The sequence below is a fragment of the Schistocerca gregaria genome, chromosome X, assembly GCF_023897955.1.
Source record: "Schistocerca gregaria isolate iqSchGreg1 chromosome X, iqSchGreg1.2, whole genome shotgun sequence".
Lineage (NCBI taxonomy): Eukaryota > Metazoa > Arthropoda > Insecta > Orthoptera > Acrididae > Schistocerca > Schistocerca gregaria.
In genome coordinates this window covers 750,989,361-751,012,681 of record NC_064931.1, presented here as the reverse complement: position 1 = coordinate 751,012,681, position 23,321 = coordinate 750,989,361, and the positions used below count along the sequence as shown (strand labels likewise).

The 23,321-nt window shown below is 38.8% G+C and overlaps 1 protein-coding gene across 4 annotated transcripts in view; it reads right to left on the bottom strand.

The window, feature by feature from the left end:
• The window catches only part of LOC126299431 (rho GTPase-activating protein 39), a 319,731-nt gene that overhangs the window by 10,943 nt on the left and 285,467 nt on the right, over positions 1-23,321 (bottom strand). For all 4 annotated transcript variants that reach the window (XM_049991331.1, XM_049991333.1, XM_049991330.1 and 1 more), the window contains 2 exons: positions 11,238-11,502; positions 9,388-9,596 (listed from right to left, as the gene is read on the bottom strand). In XM_049991331.1, coding sequence (XP_049847288.1) covers positions 9,402-9,596; positions 11,238-11,502 — 460 coding nt within the window. In that variant the 3' untranslated portion in view covers positions 9,388-9,401. The remainder of the gene's footprint in view (positions 1-9,387; positions 9,597-11,237; positions 11,503-23,321) is intronic.

Here is a 23,321-nt window from a genome sequence, read left to right as displayed (position 1 = left end):
TGGTGTTCCCCACTCTGAGGACTGAGGACTCTCTCTAAGGGCACCACACAGCCATGCAACATTCACCTTACATGGTGAGTGCAAGAAAAAAGTCACCTTACATAGTGAGTGCTGCAAAGAGTCTCAGTGCCCCAATGGAGTTGGACACCAACTTCCTTGTATGGATAGATGCTTACTAGCTCTGACACCAGTTGACTATGTCCTACATTGTTAGGAGGCTACAGCTATGCAGTTACACACACACAGCCTATTGTTAATGTTTACAGTATAACCACTGAAATACCCCAGAAATGTGAGTCCCATCTGTTGGATGTGCTTATCAGCTTCCAGTATGCTTACGATAGAAAAATACAAATAATTAGACAGCAACAGATTTATGATGTTAATTTTGCTGTCAGTGCATCTGACTATTATTAGTAACTAGGCTCTTGTCCCAAATCCTTTTACAGATATGCAAATAAGAGTCACTGACATTTACTTTGGATGTTCTGGAACACAACAGCTAGATCTTTGAGATGCGAGCTGTAGTCACTTCCTAACCCACTCAAGGAACTCTTCAGCTGGTATTCTTCCTGCTAGTAGTATAACTGAATATCACAATAATGTAGATTAAATTAGGCAACTCTGAACGATGTTACTTCCTGATTATCACAGTATTATCCTATTAAATTTACATGATTTTTAGTGACATTTCCATTGATTTTCACTTAAGGTTATCAATTAATGGTTTTAAGTCTAGGAAAGTTGTTTCATGTGGAAATTGCAACTAATCTCATCAATTACATCCCTACTTATCTGTTCTAGCCACCACTGGGACAATAAGGGAGAGTCTAATATGGCAGTTCTTTGCTAGCTCTGAAGTAACATGGTAGCCTGTATAGTGAAGGCTGCTCTGGCTTGCAGTTCCAGTCTCACTGAAGGCAAGATTTTTAGCCTTTCTATGAGAACAATACAAGTACCCATATTGAAAATCAATAAGGAAATTTCAAGAACACTTCTCCATCAAAAGTCGTCTTGTTGCTTGCAGTACTTCATAGTGTAAGGATGAAAATCTTATGATACTGCACAACTGGTAATGTCTATTTCTGCTTCTCTGAGGTAATGTTTGGTAACTGTCAATACATCATTTTATTTATGAAATCCCACATTTCCATTCTGCTTGCATACGATACAATACAGGAAGAAAACAACAACCATTATGAAGTCCAAAAGAGTAATACCGTACCAATTCATACTGATGTAAGCAAGTTCGTTTTACGTTTAGCAGACTTTCAAAGACCTGCTTAGCAATTTTGCATAGGACTCTAATTTCCTTGTGTTCTCAGCCAGATATTTTGATAAGGTATCACAGTGGTAGTTGTATGCTTCGCACATAGATATTTTCACAGATGCATGAATCTCTACTAATATTTCCCTGTCGTCACTTGCATGTTGTCTTTTGAACTGAGAGTGTAACAGCCTTTGTTTCCTAAACATTTTCCAAATTTAGTTGTTAAACCACAGAGGCTCTTTTCAATCCTTAATCCAGAGCAGTATTTAAAATCCGTTTAAAGCTCTGCCCATAATTCCTCTGTGTCCATCATACTGAAACTAAATGATGTCAATTCAGTGAGATGCTAACAACTGCTTATCTGCTCTTTCTAGCAGAAACACTGTCATAGCCTTCTTGACTGGTTTATTAACTTCTGTAGCCATATTCACTATAATAATATCATTATCATTAATCCTTGTTTCTTTACTAATGCCACTGATAAGATCCAGCCTGTTTGTAGCTACTATGTCTGAAGTAGTTCCATTGTCTGTGGGCTGACAAACTAGCTGCTCAAGACAGGTTTTGGACATCATGTTCAAAAGTACTTTGCAAGACTGTTTGCCTATATCCCCTGCAATGAATCCATACACATTCCAATCTATACCCAGTAGCTTGAAGTTGCCTCCAACTAATATTGCATTATCTGGGTATTTACATGTTGTTGACTGTAGACATCCTCTGAATGACTCTAGAATTGTTTACTGATAAGATTCTGACAGTTGAAGTGTCTTTATTCCACCCAGACACTCGTTGATCAGTCTGATGTGGCTGTAAAAGATAGCAAAATGAAAGACCAAGTTTTAAATTTCGCATTTAAGAAATTGTTTGAATCGTACAAATGTATCATTTGACTATCGCACAAAGTCCTGTAAGGACAACATAGTAATTAGTATCCCTCCACGAATAAGCACTGTTTTAGAAAGCATTGCTCACACAAAACTCAGCTTTCCCCTTTCTCACATGATATCCTGTGAACTATAGATGAAGGGAAACAAGCAGTTTTCATATTCCAAGGTTTCCAAAAAGCACAGTGCCCCACTGCAAACTGTTAACATAGGTACGAGTAAATGGAACAGTTTCCCAAGTTTTGTGAGTGGCTCAAAGACATCTTAAATAATAAAACCCAGTATGTTGCCCTCAATGGCAAGTATTTATCAGAGAACAGGGTATCATCAGGAGTACCCCAAGGCAGTGTGATAGCATCATTATTTTCAAAATACATAAATGACCTGGCAGACACAGTTAGCAGCAATCTATAGCTGTTTGCTGATGATGTTGTGGTGTATGGAAGAGTACAAGATGGCTTGGTGTGATGAATAGAAGCTAGATCTAAATCTAGCAAAATGTAAGTTAACAGGGGCTAGTGCAAAAAACAACTCCATAATGATCAGATATAGCATTAGTAGTGTCATGCGTGACACAGTCACATCATTTAAATATCTGGGCGTTACATTGCAAAGAGTGATTCACCTGTAAAGGAGACTGCACATAGGACATTAGTGCGACCTGTTCTTTAGTACTGATCAAGCATTTGGAATATGCATCAGGTTGATTTAAAGGAAGACATCACAGCAATGAGGCAGGCTCCTATATTTGCTACTGGCAGGTTCGAAGATCGTGCGTAAGGACCACAAAGATAAGATATCAGCAATTAGGGCTCATAAAGAGGCATACAGACAGTCATTCTTGCCTCACTCTGTATGTGAGTGGGAAAGGAAGGGAAGTGACTAATAGTGGTACAAGGGACACTCTGACACACAATGTACAGTGGTTTGCAAAGGATGTTAATGTAGATATAGACATTTTCATGGTAAGTTGTATTTCATTTATATTAGTACAGTGCGTATTTTAATAGTGTTTTCCCTTAGTTTACTGAACACAGGAGTGAACATCAGAAAGAAATTAAACATTAATGAGATATTATTTCACATTATATAAAACAGTCTGAGAATGTTCAAGTAGTTTACCGACTCCATGCTTTGGCTCTGAGTTAGTGATGTCAAACCGGGTTTGAACTGCATTTTCATCCAGAACAACACTGGTTGTTCAACAGGCAGTGGGAAAAATAAACATTTGAGAGTGTAAGATTAAAAGAATAAGTGCATGAGGAATGACTTCCCAAATGAACACCTGGACGATTTTGTTTGTGAAATCAGTGTCATATGTTATCATGTAGTAGCAACATGTGACGCAGTTTTGTGGGTCATTTTTCTTACACCACAACCAGAAGTTGGCAGCAAATGCCAGATGCAATGGACACACCCCTGGGGAAGAGTTCATAGTGCCTATTTGAGCCACCAGATAAAAAAAAATTATTATCTTCACAGTACCTAAAAGTCAACATAAAGGGTGCGTCTACAGAATGCTTTTTTTGTGTCCAACTTTGCGCACGTGCGTAAATTTCCAACAGCACAACTACTCACGTGCATTTGTGCTTGCGTTATTTCCAAGAAATGGAGGGTGTGCATAATGCACATTGCTAACTGCCTTTGGTGGGAATCTGTACGCTTTTTAGCTGAAAATGGGCAGCTTCGGCCTCATTTGTGTTTGATTGTGTAGTGTGCTGAGGTTATGGTATAAAGTGATTTATGTGCAATAATGTCTGTTGACTCCACAGGAAACATGCATAAGTTTAGAGATGATTACACACAAACAGAACATCATGGATTAGATAAAAAGTCTCCAACCCTATTTCTGTAAAGAATAAGATACCATAAGTTGGAAAACTGAGAAGAAAAGGCCAAAAATTTATGAAAAAAGTGTACGAAAACTGTGGACAAATATTAATGTTATGGAGACTTAAAACCACACCTGAGGAACCTGACATCTGAACAAAAGAAGTAATGAGGTATGTGTAGCTCCTCAACAAATTACTAAACATATAAATGAAGCACACGATGATGAAAAAATAAGAAACTGAAAAACACAACCTCCATTCTAGTGAATTCTGGCATCTGTGAAAGTCCCAAATTTGTCAAGTCTGAGGATGTTAATCTACATATCATATTTCATGATTAAAATACAAATGATGCATTGAAAGTTAACTAACTTTTACATAATGACTAAGAGCCTCCATTAAATATTTCTCAGTTTCAACAATAATCACTTCTGTTTTTATTTATGAATTAGTGTTCTGTTGATCCAGCATACAAGAGAATTCTATGGATGTGGAACATGTCATAATTATACATGATAACAGTACTAATATATGCTAACAGATACAAACTGTAAAACTATATAGGAACAAAATATGCTAATAATTGCAAGATTAGGCATTTCATGCAGTGAACAGATGTATAAAACAACCAAATAATAAATTATAATTATTCTGCATTACAAGTTACAAATTTGATACAACTGAAGTGCTTTGTTTTGAAATGTGGAATAAATCATTCAAATAAGTATATAAGTTGCCAGTTACTAGCTAACAAAGTTTTCTTGCCATCCTCATGACCACAGTTTCCCAAGTAGAAAATCTAAAATCTCGTTGTAACCTCCTGCTGATATCTACAGACAAAACATTGTAATCACTTTGTATTTCTTGTATCCCTATTGTTTACATACTTCTTTACTTACACTCATTTTTGTATTTTCTTTTTCTGGCACCTTTTCATCACAATGAATGCAACTCAAGCTCCCAGGCACAGAAGTGGATCCACAGCAGACTGCTTGTGCAATGAGGCAATGCGTGGACACGAGAATGCCCATGCATACACCTGTTACTTTCCACAAATTTTTGTACATTCCCTTTTATTCCCATGCATCTGTGTCTGTGCATGATGAAAGAGGCATCGTGTGGACATACCTTAAAGTCATCATAACTTGTCAACAGTAATAATACTGCATAGGAATGCTTAGTGAGCGAACTGATGTTCAAGCGCAGCCACAGCAACTGATACCCCTTTGAGTTTTGTTGCTTTGAATTAGAGCATGCAGAACTGCTACACCCAACTTCTGAATCTTGCCTATGGAATAAAATTGTTGCAATACAGTTAAACAGTCGGAGTTCCACAAATGTCAGTTATTGAGACTTCCTTAATCCCTTTCTTCAAACAAGAAAACCATTTTGTGATACGTTTTGCACACACAACAAAAAGGATTCAAGCTGCCACTGCTGCCTTCACATCTCTATTAAATTGAAAGCTAATGATATGTCACAAGGCTGTCAATTCAACTAAGTACCTGGGTGTTAAAATTACGAACAACTTCAGTTGGAGAGACCACATAGATAGTATTGTGGGGAGGGCGAGCCAAAGGTTGCGTTTCATTGGCAGGACACTTAGAAGATGCAACAAGTCTACTAAAGAGACAGCTTACACTACAATCGTTCGTCCTCTGTTAGAATATTGCTGCGCGGTGTGGGCTCCTTACCAGGTGGGATTGACGGAGGACATCGAAAGGGTGCAAAAAATGGCAGCTTGTTTTGTATTATCACGTAATAGAGGAGAGAGTGTGGCAGATATGATGCGCGAATTGGGATGGAAGTCATTACAGCAAAGACGTTTTTCATAGCGGCGAGATCTTTTTACGAAATTTCAGTCACCAACTTTCTCTTCCGAATGCGTAAATATTTTGTTGAGCCCAACCTACATAGGTAGGAATGATCATCAAAACAAAATACGAGAAATCAGAGCTCGAACAGAAAGGTTTAGGTATTCGTTTTTCCCACGCGCTGTTAGGGAGTGGAATGGTAGAGAGATAGTATGATTGTAGTTCAATGAACCCTCTGCCAAGCACTTAAATGTGAATTGCAGAGTAGTGATGTAGATGTAGATGAAAGAACATAGTGAGGGTGGAGACCGTGCCATGTGCGCACTTCCTACCAGTAGCCTCTAGTGGCTGTTTAAGTACACACGTGCGGTGGAACTACGTTCTGCACACATCCCAACCATTAAAAACACTCCCATACCATAACAACAAATCCTTTGTACTTCACTCTTCGCACTACACATGAGGGAAGGTAACATTCTCCAGGCATACACCAAACCCAAATACTGCCACTGGGTACAAATCGATTGATCACTCCAAACCACTTGTTTACAGTCATTAACTGTCCAGTGGTGTTGCTCTTTGCCCTACCTCAAGCAATGCTGAGCACCGACTACAAAAATTTGTGGCTTCAAATAACAAGCTGCTCAACCATTGCACCCCTTTTTAGCTCCTTACACAGAGTCACCATGCTAGCTGAACTGCTGGTAGCACTTTGGAATTTTCAAGTGATTCCTTCTGCTGATTTCATGTGATTTTCGACAGCCTGTCTCCACAACTGCTGATGGTCTCTATCCCTCAGTATATGAGGTCCACCTGGTCTTGGCACAGCTGTAGTTTTTCCTTCATGTTTCCTCTTCACAATCACATCACAAACAGTCAACTTAGACAGTTTTAGAAGGGTTGAAATGTCACACATGGATCTGTTACTCTGGTGATGTCCAAGGGCTAGTCCATGTTTGAAGTCACTGAGCTGTACTGACTGACACATTTTGCTGTAACTGCCCCTCTGCTGGCAATGCAATACTCTCCCTACCTCCTTTTATATGGTTGGTCTATCTCTCATGACTTCTAGTTGTTAATTCTACATTACATAGGGGCGTACGGATAGTTTTGATCAGATAGTGTAGCAACATTACGATGGCACCATATTGTGCTCCACCATCTCCATTGGAATTCAAACAATTCTTTCCTACTACATATACTGGGAGGAGGAAATGAAATGAAACTTCACAGATAGACAGGGTGTGTGATGTTATTACTGTGATTAGAAAATCAGTCAAATCTATGAAAGACATGGCAGTATGAGCCCACTTATTAGAATGATGTTGCACCCTCTCCAATTTAGATGTATGCACTGATTTAGTTAAGAATGGTATCATAAAGCCATTATATCCTCTCCTGAAGCAAAATGGCCCACAACTGTTGCAACTGGTCCTTGATATCATGTATACTGGTACTGGGATGGAGTTGATGTCCAAGCTGGACCCACAAATTTTTTATAGGGGACAGATCTGGGGATCTTGCACAATGTGACAGCATTCATCAGCAGTCCATGCTTCCAGGTCATCACACCACTCCATACGCAAACATTTGCATTGTGGTGTTAATGGTATCCTACACAGGGGATGGTAAATCCCCAGTCTGGGTGTTGCTAGTACCCAATCAATGGTGTGGTATGACACAGAATGTTGCTAGGAGTCCATTAATTGTTCTTGGATGGGTGGTAGGAGCAGATTTGTAGGGGTTATGATGTGCTTTTTACACAATACGGTGATCCTCGGTTGTGGTGGTCAGGCATGGTCAACCAAAACCTTGACCATGAGTGTGAATACCCTTGCGTTCCCATGCAGGTAACATCGGGGCACTGTAAAATCCAAATATCTCACAATTCTGGATATCGTTTGATCAATCAGCTAGATAAATGGAGACCCACCAAACACGAACAACGCTAATGCACTCTGGTGGCCATTCTAAAAGGGGCATTAAAATGAAACCAGGTCACTAGTGTAAAGTGATGGTGATGATTTTATTAAGTCAAAAATGTAGTTATACACAGTACACATACTCAAAAATAGTCACCAAAACTGTTGGCACATTTATACCATTGTAACACTAGCCGGTCAATTTCATCCTTGGAGAAGCTAGTAGGCTGCTGTCGGATCCAGGCCTGGACCCAGTCACACACTTCGTCATGCGTTGCGAACCGATGTCTGTGAATAGCTTGTTTTACAGGTCCAAACACATGAAAGTTATATGGCAAAGGTTGGGACTGTATGGAAGATGTTCCAGCATTTCCACCCAAAACTGCTGTAATGTTGTCTTCACTGCATTGGCCGTGTGTGGACAGGTCTTATCATGCAGGAGGGTAACGCCATTGGATGGTATGCCACGGTGTTTCGACTTGATGAGTCATCTAAGGTTCTGTAAAGTGGCTTGATAATGCTGGGCATTGATGGTGATTCCCTGTTCCAGGATTGACAAGCAGTGGGCCCTTGTAGTAAAAAAAGGACATCATGACCTTACCAGACCTGGTGCACATGGCCTTTGGTTTCTTCGTCGGTGGTGAAGTCGCATGTTTCCACTGCTTGCCCTGACACTTGCCTGGTTCAAAATGGTGATGCCATGTTTTGTCACCTGCTACAATTTGTGACAGAAAGGCATATTCCTCCTCATGGTAATGTTGCAGATGACTCAAAGTCAGTGCCATTAGGGTATTGCACTGTTCAGCAGTCAGTTGCTGGGGAACCCACTGCACACATATTTTTCGAAAGTTCAAGTGCTGATACATTATGGTGTGGGCGGTGCCCATGCTAATACCCAGTAACCGATGAATCTCATCCATGGTGATTCTGCGGTTGTCCAAGACTTCTGCAACCATTTCCAGTATGATGACACTACGAGCCTGTCCAGGACGAGCATCGTCTTCCAGTGACTCGTGTCCTTCAATTAATAGTTTGTGCCATTCCACAACATGTGAACAACTCAGACTGCATTCACTGTACACAGCCTTCATCCGTCGATACATTTCACGGCCTCCAACTCCATCTGCTGCCAAAAATTGAATCACTCCTCGTTGTTCCTGCTTAATCACCTGCATGTTCGGTAGTGGATGATAACTTGTGTGGCCACATTCTTTTCGGCGTGAAACCACACTGGGGCTATGCAACATCAAACAGTGTGCATACGTCAGTCTCTCTACCAATAGATGGCGCCACCACATTCACAGTTACGTGGTGCCAACTTACGTGTAAGGCAAAGGTAGATGCACTGACCAGGTTTCACTTGAATGAACCTCATAACAGTCACAGAGAACTGCAACTCTAATCATTTACATACCCACCAATTGGGTGTACGTGTATGAAGTTATATCAACATCCAACCATGTCTTCTGGGTGCTACACTTTTTTTTATGCACTGCATATGTATAACAAAAAATTTAAAAAACAGTGCATTATCACATTACAGAATTTTGGTTTCAATTTTCAGCTTACTTTATACAAAATGTAGGTAATATAAAGAAATCATTTGGAGAAAGTTAATTAGCTTTGCTTTACAGACTAAGAAATGTAAATGTAAACAATTACCTTTGCAATGCAAGCTAATACACTCCTTCCATAAAACTTGTGTCAAGGCTCTGAATAAGTGTCCTCATGAACGCCATTTCCTTCCTTGCATTTTCAAAAATCACACGAGGATCATCTGAAGTGCATCGCAAGCAATTGGGAGCCATGACCATTGCCAAATTGCTAGCATCCATCTTTGTAACTTGGACAACTTCACTCCTTGCAAATATCTACAGTTTAACAGAAATGTTCTGTTTAATATATAACATAACGAACACAACAAAAGAAACAATAAAAACAATGAGAAGCAGTCTGATAAACTATGTACCAGAGTGTAACACAGAAGTTTATTTCCAAACAGTATCAGTTTAAACAAATTACGTGTTACAGAAAAAAATAATCTCATTAGAGATGAGCTCATAAGAGGTGGGGCAAAAGCTTGAAAATGACAAGAATGGAGGAGCAAATTGGCTATGTCCTTCTCAAAGCAACCATCTTGGCATTTGCTATAACCAGATTAAAGAAAAGCCTAGAAAAGCAAACACTGGATGGCCAGATGTGATTGTGAACCCCAGCCCACCCCATTATAAGCCCTCAATAAGAGTGTCATTTCATTCAGTTACACTGATGTGATATGATTAGGCAAAGAGAATACTTTACTGTATTTAAACAATTCAACACATACAGATAAATGGTTCTGCAAATGCAAAATATTTCTCCATAAGTTACTAATTAATTCATTACATTGCCCTGTTTTTACAATATTTCATTTTTCACTATATATACACATTCTATGGTGTTATTCCTTCTTATTTTAGCCTAATATACTTTCTACAGACACTTCGTACTTTAAGCTACACCACTCAACAATCTTTTTACTGTGTGATATGTGACTGAAATGGAAACATTCCACGTGGGAAAAATATATCTAAAAACAAAGATGATGTGACTTACCAAACAAAAGTGCTGGCAGGTCGATAGCCACACAAACAAACACAAACATACACACAAAATTCGAGCTTTCGCAACTGCGGTTGCTTCATCAGGAAAGAGGGAAGGAGAGGGAAAGATGAAAGGATGTGGGTTTTAAGGGAGAGGGTAAGGAGTCATTCCAATCCCGGGAGTGGAAAGACTTACCTTAGGGGGAAAAAGGGATAGGTATACACTCGCACACACACACACATATCCAACCGCACATACACAGATACAAGCCGACTCCTTACCCTCTCCCTTAAAACCCACATCCTTTCATCTTTCCCTCTCCTTCCCTCTTTCCTGACGAAGCAAACACCGGCTGCAAAAGCTTGAATTTTGTGTGTATGTTTGTGTGTCTATTGACCTGCCAGTGCTTTTGTTTGGTAAGTCACATCATCTTTGTTTATAGTGTTCTCCACAATCAGAAAGAACTGTATTTAGAAGATGCTGCAGAGGTCTCTAAAAAAAATGATATGTTTGTGTTTTTTTTTTCACAAGATATATATTCCTAAATTTTCTTTACTGCTGTTATTCTTTTCCCAAAAAATGTATCAAGCATAAATGTAACACTATGATCAAAAATGACCTCTATGATGACTTGAAGAGTTTAACATTAGTACAGCAAGGACTTGGATATATGGGTACACATGGATTGAGCAACGTTCCTGAGTTTTTTAAAGGTTTTGTGGGTAATGCAACGATACGAGGCTTTAAGAAATTCTCGTTGGGCAACTGCTGCTACTCCATTTAAGAATATCTTTACAGAAACTCTGGGAATTAATGTATTTTATAGTAATACAAACAAATATGAGCAATGTGATATTACATTCACTCATAAAGTCAAGTCATTTAATACTGAAGTCAATAGTCAATGGTCAATAACACACTTTAATTACCTGAAGGAAGCGTATGAGGTAGCACAGAACAAGTTTGTTAAGTTCTGGGAGTTTATGCACAATTGCCACAGCCTTTTCTGGATCAGCATGATGATTCACACATTCTGTATACATGTTGTCAGGTATTAGGGGTTCATACAGCTCACGATACCACAGCTTTAAAAGGGAGGCTGGTGCATGGCCATCTGTCATTTCCGCTGAAGGTAAATCCCAGCGATCTATTCGACTTTTCAATGAATTCACTTCATCTACATCTGCTGATACCCTGCATAAAAGAAAAATCAAATTATCAATTTCAAATAAATTTATAAACACCAACATTACAAAGCAGACTACAAACAACTTTTATGTTTTTAGCATCTCTCTCTCTCTGTCACACACACACACACACACACACGCACGCACGCACGCACACACACACACACACACACACACACACACACACACACACACACACACACACAGAGTTAATTTCCACGTTTGCTTAACAATTACCTCTTTGTTCAGACAAATTCCTAGGATCAGTACCAGTTACTTAGCGTATAACATTTTATATAAAGACCAATGTAAAATTTCCCCACTGAAAATAACAAAATAGTCAACCATGTGTTTATATCTGATTTTGCTGCTGGCACAATGAACCATTATGCATGTATATCCTGTTACTTTGTGCAGTCTTCATTAGTAAAGGCCAAATGACTGGAGTATCACAATGACAATGTGGATTTTCTGTCTTTCCTTTTTGTAACTTCAAGCTGCAACTCACTTAACAGTAAGTCTTCCCTGTACAGAGCTACAATTCACTTAATACTACACTGCTAACACTGGTGGTTAAATCACATCTAGTTTACTCACCCCTTCACCTTTATCAACAGCATACTCTACACCAAATCCTTCTTATCAAATCATTTTCTCTCGGTCTTTGGCTGCTACTACACTAGAGACACTACATAAATATCAGTGGGAACACAAGTTATCCATGGCTGTTAGCATCATGATGACCAAAGTTGGTAGGTAACCACAGGTGTGAAGAATAAAAGAATTCTGAATTTAACCCCTACAAAGCTATGCTAGGAGTGAGATCTCCAGTTCTTATGTTCTGTTATTATTCCTGAGAAGTTAAGAGAATCTACAGCTTTAAAATGAGTTGTAAAGGTGATCAGTACTATTAATGGAAGTTACAGAACTGCTATAGACACGATTTTCTCATTGGACCACTTCCATTACTTGTCTCAGTAATGGAGCATAACACCACCAGCACTGCAAACAAGTTGTAACTGCTGAGGACTGTTGCACATATTGATATGCATCAAATGGTAACGATATTAAATACTCAATATTTCAAGTAACTGTTGCACTTGTAGCAATGATGATAAATGAGGAGTTGATTTACAGACTCTTATACACCAATTACTGAAACAACTTTACAAACAAACCAAGATGCAGAAAAATATGTGTAAAATGGCAGATCACAAAGTTAAGTTAATGTAGCCCACAAAATACAGTCAATGGAAGTGTAATGGTCCTAATAGTAGTTACTAAATTTTCTTCTATCTTTATGGTTCAATTTGGGACAGTAGCAACTTTAAAACCCTGGACTAGTTTTGAATAGTTCTGTAAAAACTGCAAATCTGAGATGAGAGATTCTATTTTACCACTTGTGATACCTCATGGTGGGGAACAACTATATGCAATTACTTTAACCAGTCAACTATGCAGTGGTATAAGAGGAAAAACAGCAAGATTTTGCAGGGAGAAAATGCACAACATACACATGCAGAACTGTGTAATATTTGGAATTATGGACAATTTGTATAATGGAATACCTGATGATTCTAACTTAAAACGGGCTAGAAGAGCTAATGATGATAATCATTGCACAGGATTTTGCAACATCTTAAAATTATTTTATCAATAATATTAGATATAAAATGAAAACACACTATTCCCTAAACTATTATTGTATCTATTAATATGCATATTCTGTATGCACAATACAAATGGAGCAATGTTAGTGCCATCACAAATAACAACAAATTAACTTTGTCACTATGCTGTTAACCGAGTCACATCATCACTTTGAAGTTTACTGTATTTACACTTATCCAGTATTTTGCATGTGGGTCAGTACCTCTGTTCATCATCATTAAGAGCAGTATTTTTTAACAAGTCAACACAGACATTTATCACTTTTTTTTATCATGAAGTGGTTGAAATGAGTGTGGACATACAGAGATACATGTTCATCGTTGTAATACTATACTTTGTGATAGTAGAGTACACAGTTGTGAATGAGGTTTATTCATGAATGTACACCTGACAGCAGGAAAAATGGTCGTGGCTGAAATTTGAATTACCTGCCATGTTACACAGAAGCCAATCACACGATGGGGTGTACAGATCTGCTCATAAAAGTAAAGAACGCTTGTAGTTGTGAATTTAGTAGGAGGATTAACACCTTTTTGACAACTAGCATAAAGACACACCCTCTAACCATACACTAGTAAACTATGACATATCATTTGTAGCACTGCAAACCTAGTAAAAGAACTTCATTTTGTGATGAGGAGTCAAGAACAGTAAATCTGGGAAGTAGTGGTACAATACATTTGTAGCTCAGTGTAACAATTAATGGTCTGCTAGGCAACTGCCTGACGACAAGATTCAGTTTGTATCTGACTTAGAGCAGTTCTTTTGCATTACTCCACTAATTTGTTTAATTGTAAAAACCATTCAATTAATAGAATGAAACAATTCATGATTTTTAGTAAGACATTTTCGCCTCTCAAAAGGGGACAGCATGTGGCTTCTTCACCACTCAATATCCTGTACAAATGATTTCAACTTCAATGATTGTCTGCACTCTGTGAGGAAGGGTGTCTATGAGGTGTGTAATAAATCACAAATTTTCTGCCGCTTACTCCCAGGAAGCTAGGGTGACATTCCAATGAGCGTCCCGGGTGGTCAGGCTAGTTTTTACGCACAGTGCATTTAGGCTCTGTCCATATGTTTTTGACAGAGTTTAGATCTGATGCTGGAGGAGGGCAATTGAGAAGAGAAAAAATCTGTTTTACAAAACATTCCTGCACCACCACTGACATGTATATGAGACTGGTCTTGCTGGAAACTTGTTATTCCCTAAGGATAGAGTTGTCGCACTGGTGGGACCATACTATACTCGTAACATGGGTGACTGAGAGATGACTTGTGGCTGTATTTGAGGTCAAAACAAGCATCTTGCTTGTGCTTGTGCTTGTACTTGTACTGGACCATCATTCGCTGAGGACAATACCGATTTGCCAGGAAATATCATGTGCCACCAGTCATAAGTGACAATGCCCTTGGCAAGTGCTAATAGATACAGTCAGTGACCATCACAGACCCTCTCCTTGATGGCTGCAAGTCTACTAATTAATATGGTCTCCAGAAGCCAGGGCCGAACCACATCCACCAACCCAGAAAATGCAGTAGTATGTTCCAACTGCACAATTTTTTGTAAAGGATTTTGCCATGACATGTTGACAAGTTTATTATCCTGCACAGTTTTTGCTACAGGAAAAAGTCCAGTTCACACATGCCTGCTGGATTCTCCAGCATCTCGATAATGTTCATTATTGTACACTATGCTCAGAAATGCCATACTGTGCCCCAGCCTCCAATGCTGTCAAATTCGCTTCATCTGCAAGATAAGGCATGGTGCACAAATACTGGGACTCAGCTGAAAGCAATGAGATGCAGGTATTTGCTCTTGCTTGCATACTGTCATTGGCTATTGTAGAATGAATGGTGCCATGACAGACTGCCTGTCTATTACCATGTAATATCAATGAAACTGTGTCAATAATTCACACATACTTTGTGAAACAGAGGAAGTAAATTTACAAGTTTTCAGCTCCAGAAAAGTCATTCTCCACTGCAAGTGACCTTCATTCTTTATAGCCAAAATTCCATCACATCGTCTGCAGGAAATTAGCTGCATTTCTCTGAAATGTGTTTCGTATAGTACAATGGACGGCTTTATAGACAACAAATTGTAGAACAAGAAGAATGTGTCTAAAAAAAAAATAAATAAATAAAATAAAATAAAATAAAAACTGAAATATTTGAACATGAGACACGTGTATATTAAGTCTGCACATTGGTTATTCAGCAACAGTGACCATTTAAGAACTTACACCTCTTAAGTTAACATGCACAATGTCTACAGATAATAACAGCATATTCTATTTGCACAAGATGTTTTGTTGTTGTCTTAGAGCAGATTTGGAATACTGGCAAGTTCAGTTTCCTGCAACTGCTGAACTACTATTTTGTCTTTATGTTCCCAAGGTAACCAGAAAAATATGGCAGGTTTTACTTCATTCACATCAGTGCTGTACCTGACTAATTCTGGCTGCGATTTCCCCCAGCCAATTTTTGTGCTGTCATGTGTATAACCCCAAAGTTAATATCCCAGGAAGCTGAACATTTTTAAATAATTTTTATAATTTTTACTCAACAGTTGATTCAATACTCAAAATCAACAATTATAATTTCCTTTTTACCAAACAGCTAGATTGTAGTGGACTTCTTATTGATGTAGATAATTATGAACTGCCTAAAAACTTCTCCCATGTACCTTAGGTATTTTGTACTATGCTATATACAGGAAACAAATTTTCTTCAATTCCCATCTGCATGTTTTTTGACAAGAAAAATAATGCGGTTGATTCAATAACCTCATTTAGTTTATTTTTAAACAAAGCTGATGAATTAGTGGCTTACAGCTGCCATGTCACATGATGATGTGAAAGCTGCACAATATTTTTGAGTGCTGGGGACATGTTACCCTGGCACACCCATGTTTAAGCATGGGCCTCAGGTTTTCCCTACAGCGCTAAAGATGGGTTGATGCATACCATGCTACTATGCTTTTCACTGTTAGGGACGAGTTTAGGCGTGCCGAGCGTGACAGATGTGTAAACATGCAGAGCTGTCTTTCTGCCCTGTTCTTCCAGTAGCTGTTCAGTGGTCTGGCTGTATAGTTTGAGAGTGCATATATATTTGTTGCTGTGTTTCCTCTTTTCAGAATTTGACTTCACTTCCCGTGTTTTCGTCAGTTTTCTTGTTTTCTACAGGAGAAATGTCACGCCGCTGTGGTTGCACAGATAAAGAGATCCTGGAAATGCTCACTAGGAGTGACAGTGAACATGAATTATCTGATGTTGCTAGCAGTGATGAATCTTCAACAGAATCTCGAAGCTGTGGTCCTCAGCCCTTTACACCAGAGGGCAGAGCAAGAACTACAGTCAGCAGTTCCTCTGAATCTGAGGACTCAGAAAGTGACAGTGAAATAATTAGGAAAAGAGCGCACTTAAGTGACACGTTTGACTGGAAAGAAATCGATTTCCAGCCATTAAACCATTACCTTGATGACTCAAGTTCAGGACACAAATGTCACTTAGGTACTGACCCAAGCATTCTATCATTTTTTGTGATATTTATGACTGAATAACTGTTGCAATTTATTGCACACAAAACAAATCGTTTTTACGTTTACAATAAAGAAAATACTACACAATCTGTGAATTCTTGACTGTCTAAGTGGAAAGACACTGGATTTGACGAAATCTGTTGTTGTGTCGCTATTTGCTTTCTAATGGTACAAGTTAAGAACTTAAAATTAAGTGATTATTGGTGTCAAGAGATACACTTTTGAATACACCAGTTTTAACGAAATAATGTCCCGAGACTGTTTTTATCTGCTTCTGAGAATGCTACACTTCAGTGATAACTCTGCAAGTATTGGAGATGACAGTTTATTTAAAATTAGGATGATTGTTGACAAAGTTTGTACCACATTTCGTAATTCATTTTGTCCACATCATAAGCTTTGAATAGATGAAAATCTCTTGCTGTTCAAAGGCTGATTATCTTTTAAGCAATTTATTCCTAGTCAGTGAAGTAGATTCGGAATACAGACATTTGTACTGTGTGACTGTGAGAGTGGGTATATTTTGAGTTTTATTGTATATACAGGCACAACAACAGAAATTGGGTTACATAATTTAGACGAAATTGGCAACGTAGTGGCAACTCTTATGGGACCGTACATGGAACAGGGTCATATTCTTTATGTCGGTAATTGGTACTCCAGCCTGGACCAGTTCCTCTGGCTTCACAACCATGGAACAGCCACATGTGCCACTGTTCGTAAGAATAGGCACAACATGCCAAAACTGTAGAAGAAATTAAAATGAGGAGAAACTGAGTTTAAGTCCACTGTCAAAATACTTGCTATCAAGTGCTGTGATAAGAGAGAGGTGTGCATGTTGACCACAAGTCACGCAACACAAATGGTTGAAATAGAGAAGATTGACAGAAATACTGGCAAAAAAATGAAGAAACTACAATGTATAGTAGATTAAAATTCAAGTATGGGTGGAGTTGACTGTTGTGACATGTTACTGAGCTCAGTGGGATCAGTGCAAATGGCTGTGAAATGGTACAAAAAATATTTTTTTCACATTCTGGGTTTGTGCATTCTAAATACTCATGCTCTCCACTGGTCAGTAACAGGGCGAAAATGGCACTCACAGAGTTTCTCTTGAAAGGAATAATGTACAAAAATATGCTATAGAACAGAAAAAAGCTGGTAGGGGAAGGCGCTACGATAATGAGAATCCCCTGCAATTCACAGGGAGACATTTTCCAGCTGCTATTGTGAGCGAACATTCACAGAAAAGTATGCTAATACGCAGATGCGTGGTTTGCACAAAACAGAAAATACACCCAGAAACTAGATACCAATGTAAAACTTGCAACATTCCATTATTTGTTGTACCCTGCTTTGAGACATATTATACAAAGAAGCATTACTGATCATTGGGAACTAAATCTCAGAAAATTTATTGACACTTGATCAAAAAGAAGGGTGGGAAATAGATGCAACAGGTGTAAAATTATTCAAACAATGCCCGACTTCTTCATATTTAGCAGTTTGCTGGCAAATGAATGGACTTGGTGATTGAGATGACGCAATATCTGTACAGAGGCAAATGTAATTACGCCGAGTACATTGCACCAGTGTAACAAAACCCATATACTAGTCTATGTACGATACATTTAAATTATTAACACATAACATATACAAGTTATATTCTTTTATTCTTAGTAGTACAAATATACATCACATTCGGTCCACTTGTACAAAACCTGTTTTACATAACTGATTTCAAATGCCTTAAGATCAACAACAAATACACGCCAAAGTTAAAACTCTGTTCTCAGTGCAATTTTCTTTGTTACTTTGCCTCTGTTGTTACCCAATAATGGAAATTAAACTCACTGTTTTGGGGAGGGTGGGGAGCTTAAAATTGGTTATTTGAATGAGACTGGCTTTGAAGCATTAATAGTAAATGGTCTTTGTAAAAGTACTATCGAATATATCCTGCTTTCATCTTTTCATAAAAATCCAAATCTTTTCGACTAATTTGTGATTATTGGAAAATAGTAGAGGAATAAAATTTTTATTCCAGATCTTTGTGCTATCAATCTATTGGACTCTAAATTTCATTTTCATCATGTGTTTACTCTACTAGAAATGCAAATCCAAAGTTTACATTGCTTCCAGGCCTGATTTTTCATGCCCAACTTTCATTCCGATTGTACAGCTTGGAATGTTTTATAGAACATAGTTTCTTAGCAAAATCATAACAAAAATTCTGCATTTTTACGTTTTTACAAAATCTTCAATTTTGCGCTTAATCCATTCAGTACTGGAAAGTGCTATGCAAATGAAACTTTATATTTGAGAACCTTGTGTTGCTAGGTTACTACATGCCAAGTTTCATGTTTGTCATAGCATTAGTCTAGGAGATGCAAGAAACCAAACTTCAAAATTTTTTCGGGCACCCTCTTCTTTGGTCAATTTTACCTACAATTTTCTGTCTCAATTTGGCTTGTAAAATTCTTTTCATTATTATTCTTAGAGAACACATAAAGCTGTACAAGATAGCCAAATTTGATTTCTTTACAAAAACTATTGCCCAAGATATTGCAGCTCAAAGTTGCCATAAAGTCATGCTGGCTCTGCATGAGTCGTAATCAGTCCAGAAGTATTCAGCACAGGGCGGGTTGGGTAGCATGGGCCGCCCAGTCCCGGTGGCAGCTCTGAGGGACAGGCACTTAGCACAGCAGCTAGCCGGATTATGCTGCAGGCCGTAGCGCCTCAGCACGCCAAGCAGATGGTGGGCCTCCAGCAGTCAAATGGCTAACAAGACAGCTGCTTATCATATTCAGGTGCTTAGTGACATGTTGCTGCAGTGGGATAACCAATATATGTGATGGCTTGCTTGAAAACTGCAAATGCCAAGGGTGAGGCTATGTCAGAGACTAATCGTAGTGGACATCAACATCCAGAGACCCTGCCAAGGAAACGGGCCAATGGTCCTCGCATGTGTGACATGGGAAAAGCACTGCTGCAAATCGTGTCACAAATGGCAGCCGGAATAAGAATAATGTAATGACTTTGATTCCCTGTCTGTGTTGACTCCACAGATTCATTCATCTGTAGCTGGCGATGCCTTAGCACCGCAATGCTGGTTCCCATGCCTCACTAAATTGAAATCCTGTGTCTCTGTTAATCAGCTCATTAATAACACATATCTGAGCTGCTTCTTCTATGATGCTGTCCCAGTTCATGGAGGCAGGTAAAAGGATCTTTGTCTCTATATTTCATGCTGTGTCCTGTGTCGAGACAATGTTCAACAACAGCAGACTTTTCAGCTAACCTAACCTGGTGTGATATCTATGTTCATTGCATCTATCTTTAACAGTGCAACACCTCTCGTCAATGTATGATTTTTCACACTGGCATGGGATTTTATACACTCCTTGTCTCCTTAGATCTACATTGTCTTTAACAGAACCCGGCATCGCTTGTATTCATGCTGAAGGCCGGAAGACACATTTTGTTTGATGTTTCTTGAACCGTCTGCCAATTTTAAAGGGCACACCACCAACATAAGGTAGAAAAAATGTCCTTGTGGACTTCTCCACTTCTTCTGGCTGCCGTTTATGACTGTTCTTGAGTTTTAGTCCACACTAGATGACATGCATTTTGAATCTGCTTATCAGAGTACCCATTCTGGAAAAACACAGAACAAATATGGCTAATCTCTGCTGATAAGTTCTCTCAATCTGAGAAAACCCTAGCTCTATGAACAAGCATCCCTAATACACCAATGTGTTGAGATGGGTGATGGCAGCTCGTAGCCCATAGATACAGGTCAGTGTGAGTTTCACCGTTAAAGATAGGCACAATGAACATAGAAATCACACCAGATTAGGTCACCAAGAAAAGACTGATGTTGTTGAACACGGTCTTGACATGGGCTACAGCATGAACTACAGAGAGACGGAGATCATTTTGTCCACTTCCACATATTGGGACTCCATCATTAAAAAAAGCAACCTGGTTAACACACATGGGATTTAGACTTAGCAAGGCATGGGAACCAGAACTGGCACTACTAAGGCATCAATGCTCACAGATGAATGAATCCAGCAAGACACCACATATGAGGAATCAATGTCAGGACATTAAAATTTGGCATCAACACTCTGCGTGTGCATACTGGACCACAACTTGCAGCCATGCTTTTCCACATTGGTCATGTGAAGACAGTGTCCTGTTTCTCCAGCAGGGGGGCTCTGGATGTTGATGTCCTCTAAAATCTGTCTACGATGACATTATAAGCCTCACCCATAGGTATCTGTGCTTTTCTAGTGAAGTTGTCTCATTAAAATACTGAGCAGCTTTCACAAAATTATCTGACACGACACCTGTGAATCACTGAAGAAATTATTAAATTGGGGATCTCTCAAATGGCAAAACCAATGAATGTTATAATCCAATAGTCGAGTAGTTCATGTGATTTGTTGTACTGATCAGTACCATGAACTTATGAACAGTATTTTACTTTTAAACTCCCTACTGATGTGCACAATTTTACTAATTAAATTATTGCATCAGAATATATTTAAAATAACTGCTGCAGGTAACTGTTTAGTTAATTTGTAATCTTTTATGAATTAGTTTAATTTGTCAGGTGGAAAACTACACAATAGTTTTCCTAGAATGCCGGAAGTATTCTGGTAAGTACTTCTAAATGAGTCACCTTAGTTGCTCAGTTTTCTTAGAGATTACAGTAGTAAAAGCCTATATCATTCTACATGAATAATGCACTACTGAGGTGTGTGTAGGACTGCACTAACATTCACATTTCAGAATGGGTTGATACAACAGTGGACACTACTGGCTGCAGTTGTAAAGACTAACTTCAGAGGGAAGGAGGATGTTATCCTCTGTTGTTATTGTGGGAATGTCTGATGTCAGTAGGCACACACACACAATGTCTGTGAATTTGTGTACAATGGTATGCAGAATAAAAAAAAGTATGAGATTAATTTGACTTCTGTTAATCACTTTAATCACCTGTTTGTCCCCAGACCCCATACCATACTACCAATCTACTCACCCTGATCATTTTCCAACACAAAACATGATTCAGTCAATTAAATACTGTGTAAAATACATGTATGTACCATGAACAGACCTGAATGTGGGACAAAATACGTGCTGTGCCCCTGGAACTGAAGAAGATTTGTAAATTTATGAATCCAACCAGAATCAATATAGTTGGATTCACAGTATCTTCACTTAGTGCATATCTAATCATCATTGGAATATTCTTCATTATCAGTAACTACTAAAGTCATACCATTCTCATGAGATAAATGGTGGAGTCTAGTCAGTTATGCAACATATGGTCACTTCTGTACACAGTTCTTGCAGTACTGTGTTGATGAGTGTCAGTTTTTGTGACTGAGTCTCTTCAACAATGAAACATAACTCATATGAGAAGCTGCTGGAAGAGCAACACTCTGGGTGTCATTCCGCACAAAATGTTAACTTTTAATACTATAGCAGCAGTTCTCTTAATTTGCTTGGTCTGTACTTTCTTCCAGTCTGCTTGATTGGTGACACAAACTCAATCTTCTAGAGAAAGTGTTGTTCCATTTGCTCAGAGCCAGGTCATTGAATGCTTAACAATAAGCATGATTTTAACATACTGGTGCCACATAGCCTTACAATATCAAGGCCAAAAATAAACATCAAGATGCGATGGAACAGGTAACTTAAGTGTTTGACTCTTATTGTCACTAGGATTTACTTAATAAATTAATTCACTTTTTGTGCGACCACTAATCGCACTGACTAGATCCCCCAACATGATTGGAAATCTACTTCCACAAATTCAATCTATTGCACAACAAACACCCACAGTGTCTTTATCACTTGTACAATAATGTAGCAAGTACAAACACAGAAAGAATGAAGAAAAGGAGTTTCAAATAACCCTATTAGAGATGTGGTAAACATTTAGAAAGGAATTTGACTTGTATTTTCTGAAAATGATATATTTATGTTTGCCTTAGATTTGGGAAAGGACTGAAACAACAATGTCTGATCAAAATTTATATTGAACTCCTCTTATTATGCATGTATTTTACATGCAGTCAGAAAAACATATCAATGGACAGGCCATAAGTGTTGTGATAGTGCCACGACATTTAACAGTGCCGCCACGACAGTACGCACAAACGGCGATAGAGGCGCTCCGCAAATCGGCTGAGCGCGGGAGGGCCACCTAGCTACGAACGGCGCCGGCCGCATGTCATGGCACGGCAGTCGAATACGAGAGACTGAGTTGTAATCATGTGAGCAGCTATTGTTCTAAGAGTGAGTGTGAATATCCACCCAATTATTGTGATTAAAGGTTATAACACTTTTTGGCGACGAGGTCGGGATATTTTCACTGCGTTGTGGATTTGCATGTTCGTGACGGAGCAGACATGGAACAGCTTATGCAAGCGCTCATTGAACAACAAACACAGCTGACTGCTACTATTCAGGCTCCACAAACACAGCTGACGGCAGCGATTCAGGCGTTGTCGACGTCGCTTACTCATCGTCTGTCTTCCTCTTCTCCGCCTCCATACCCTCCTTACGACGAGGCCGCTGAAGACTGGGAGGATTAT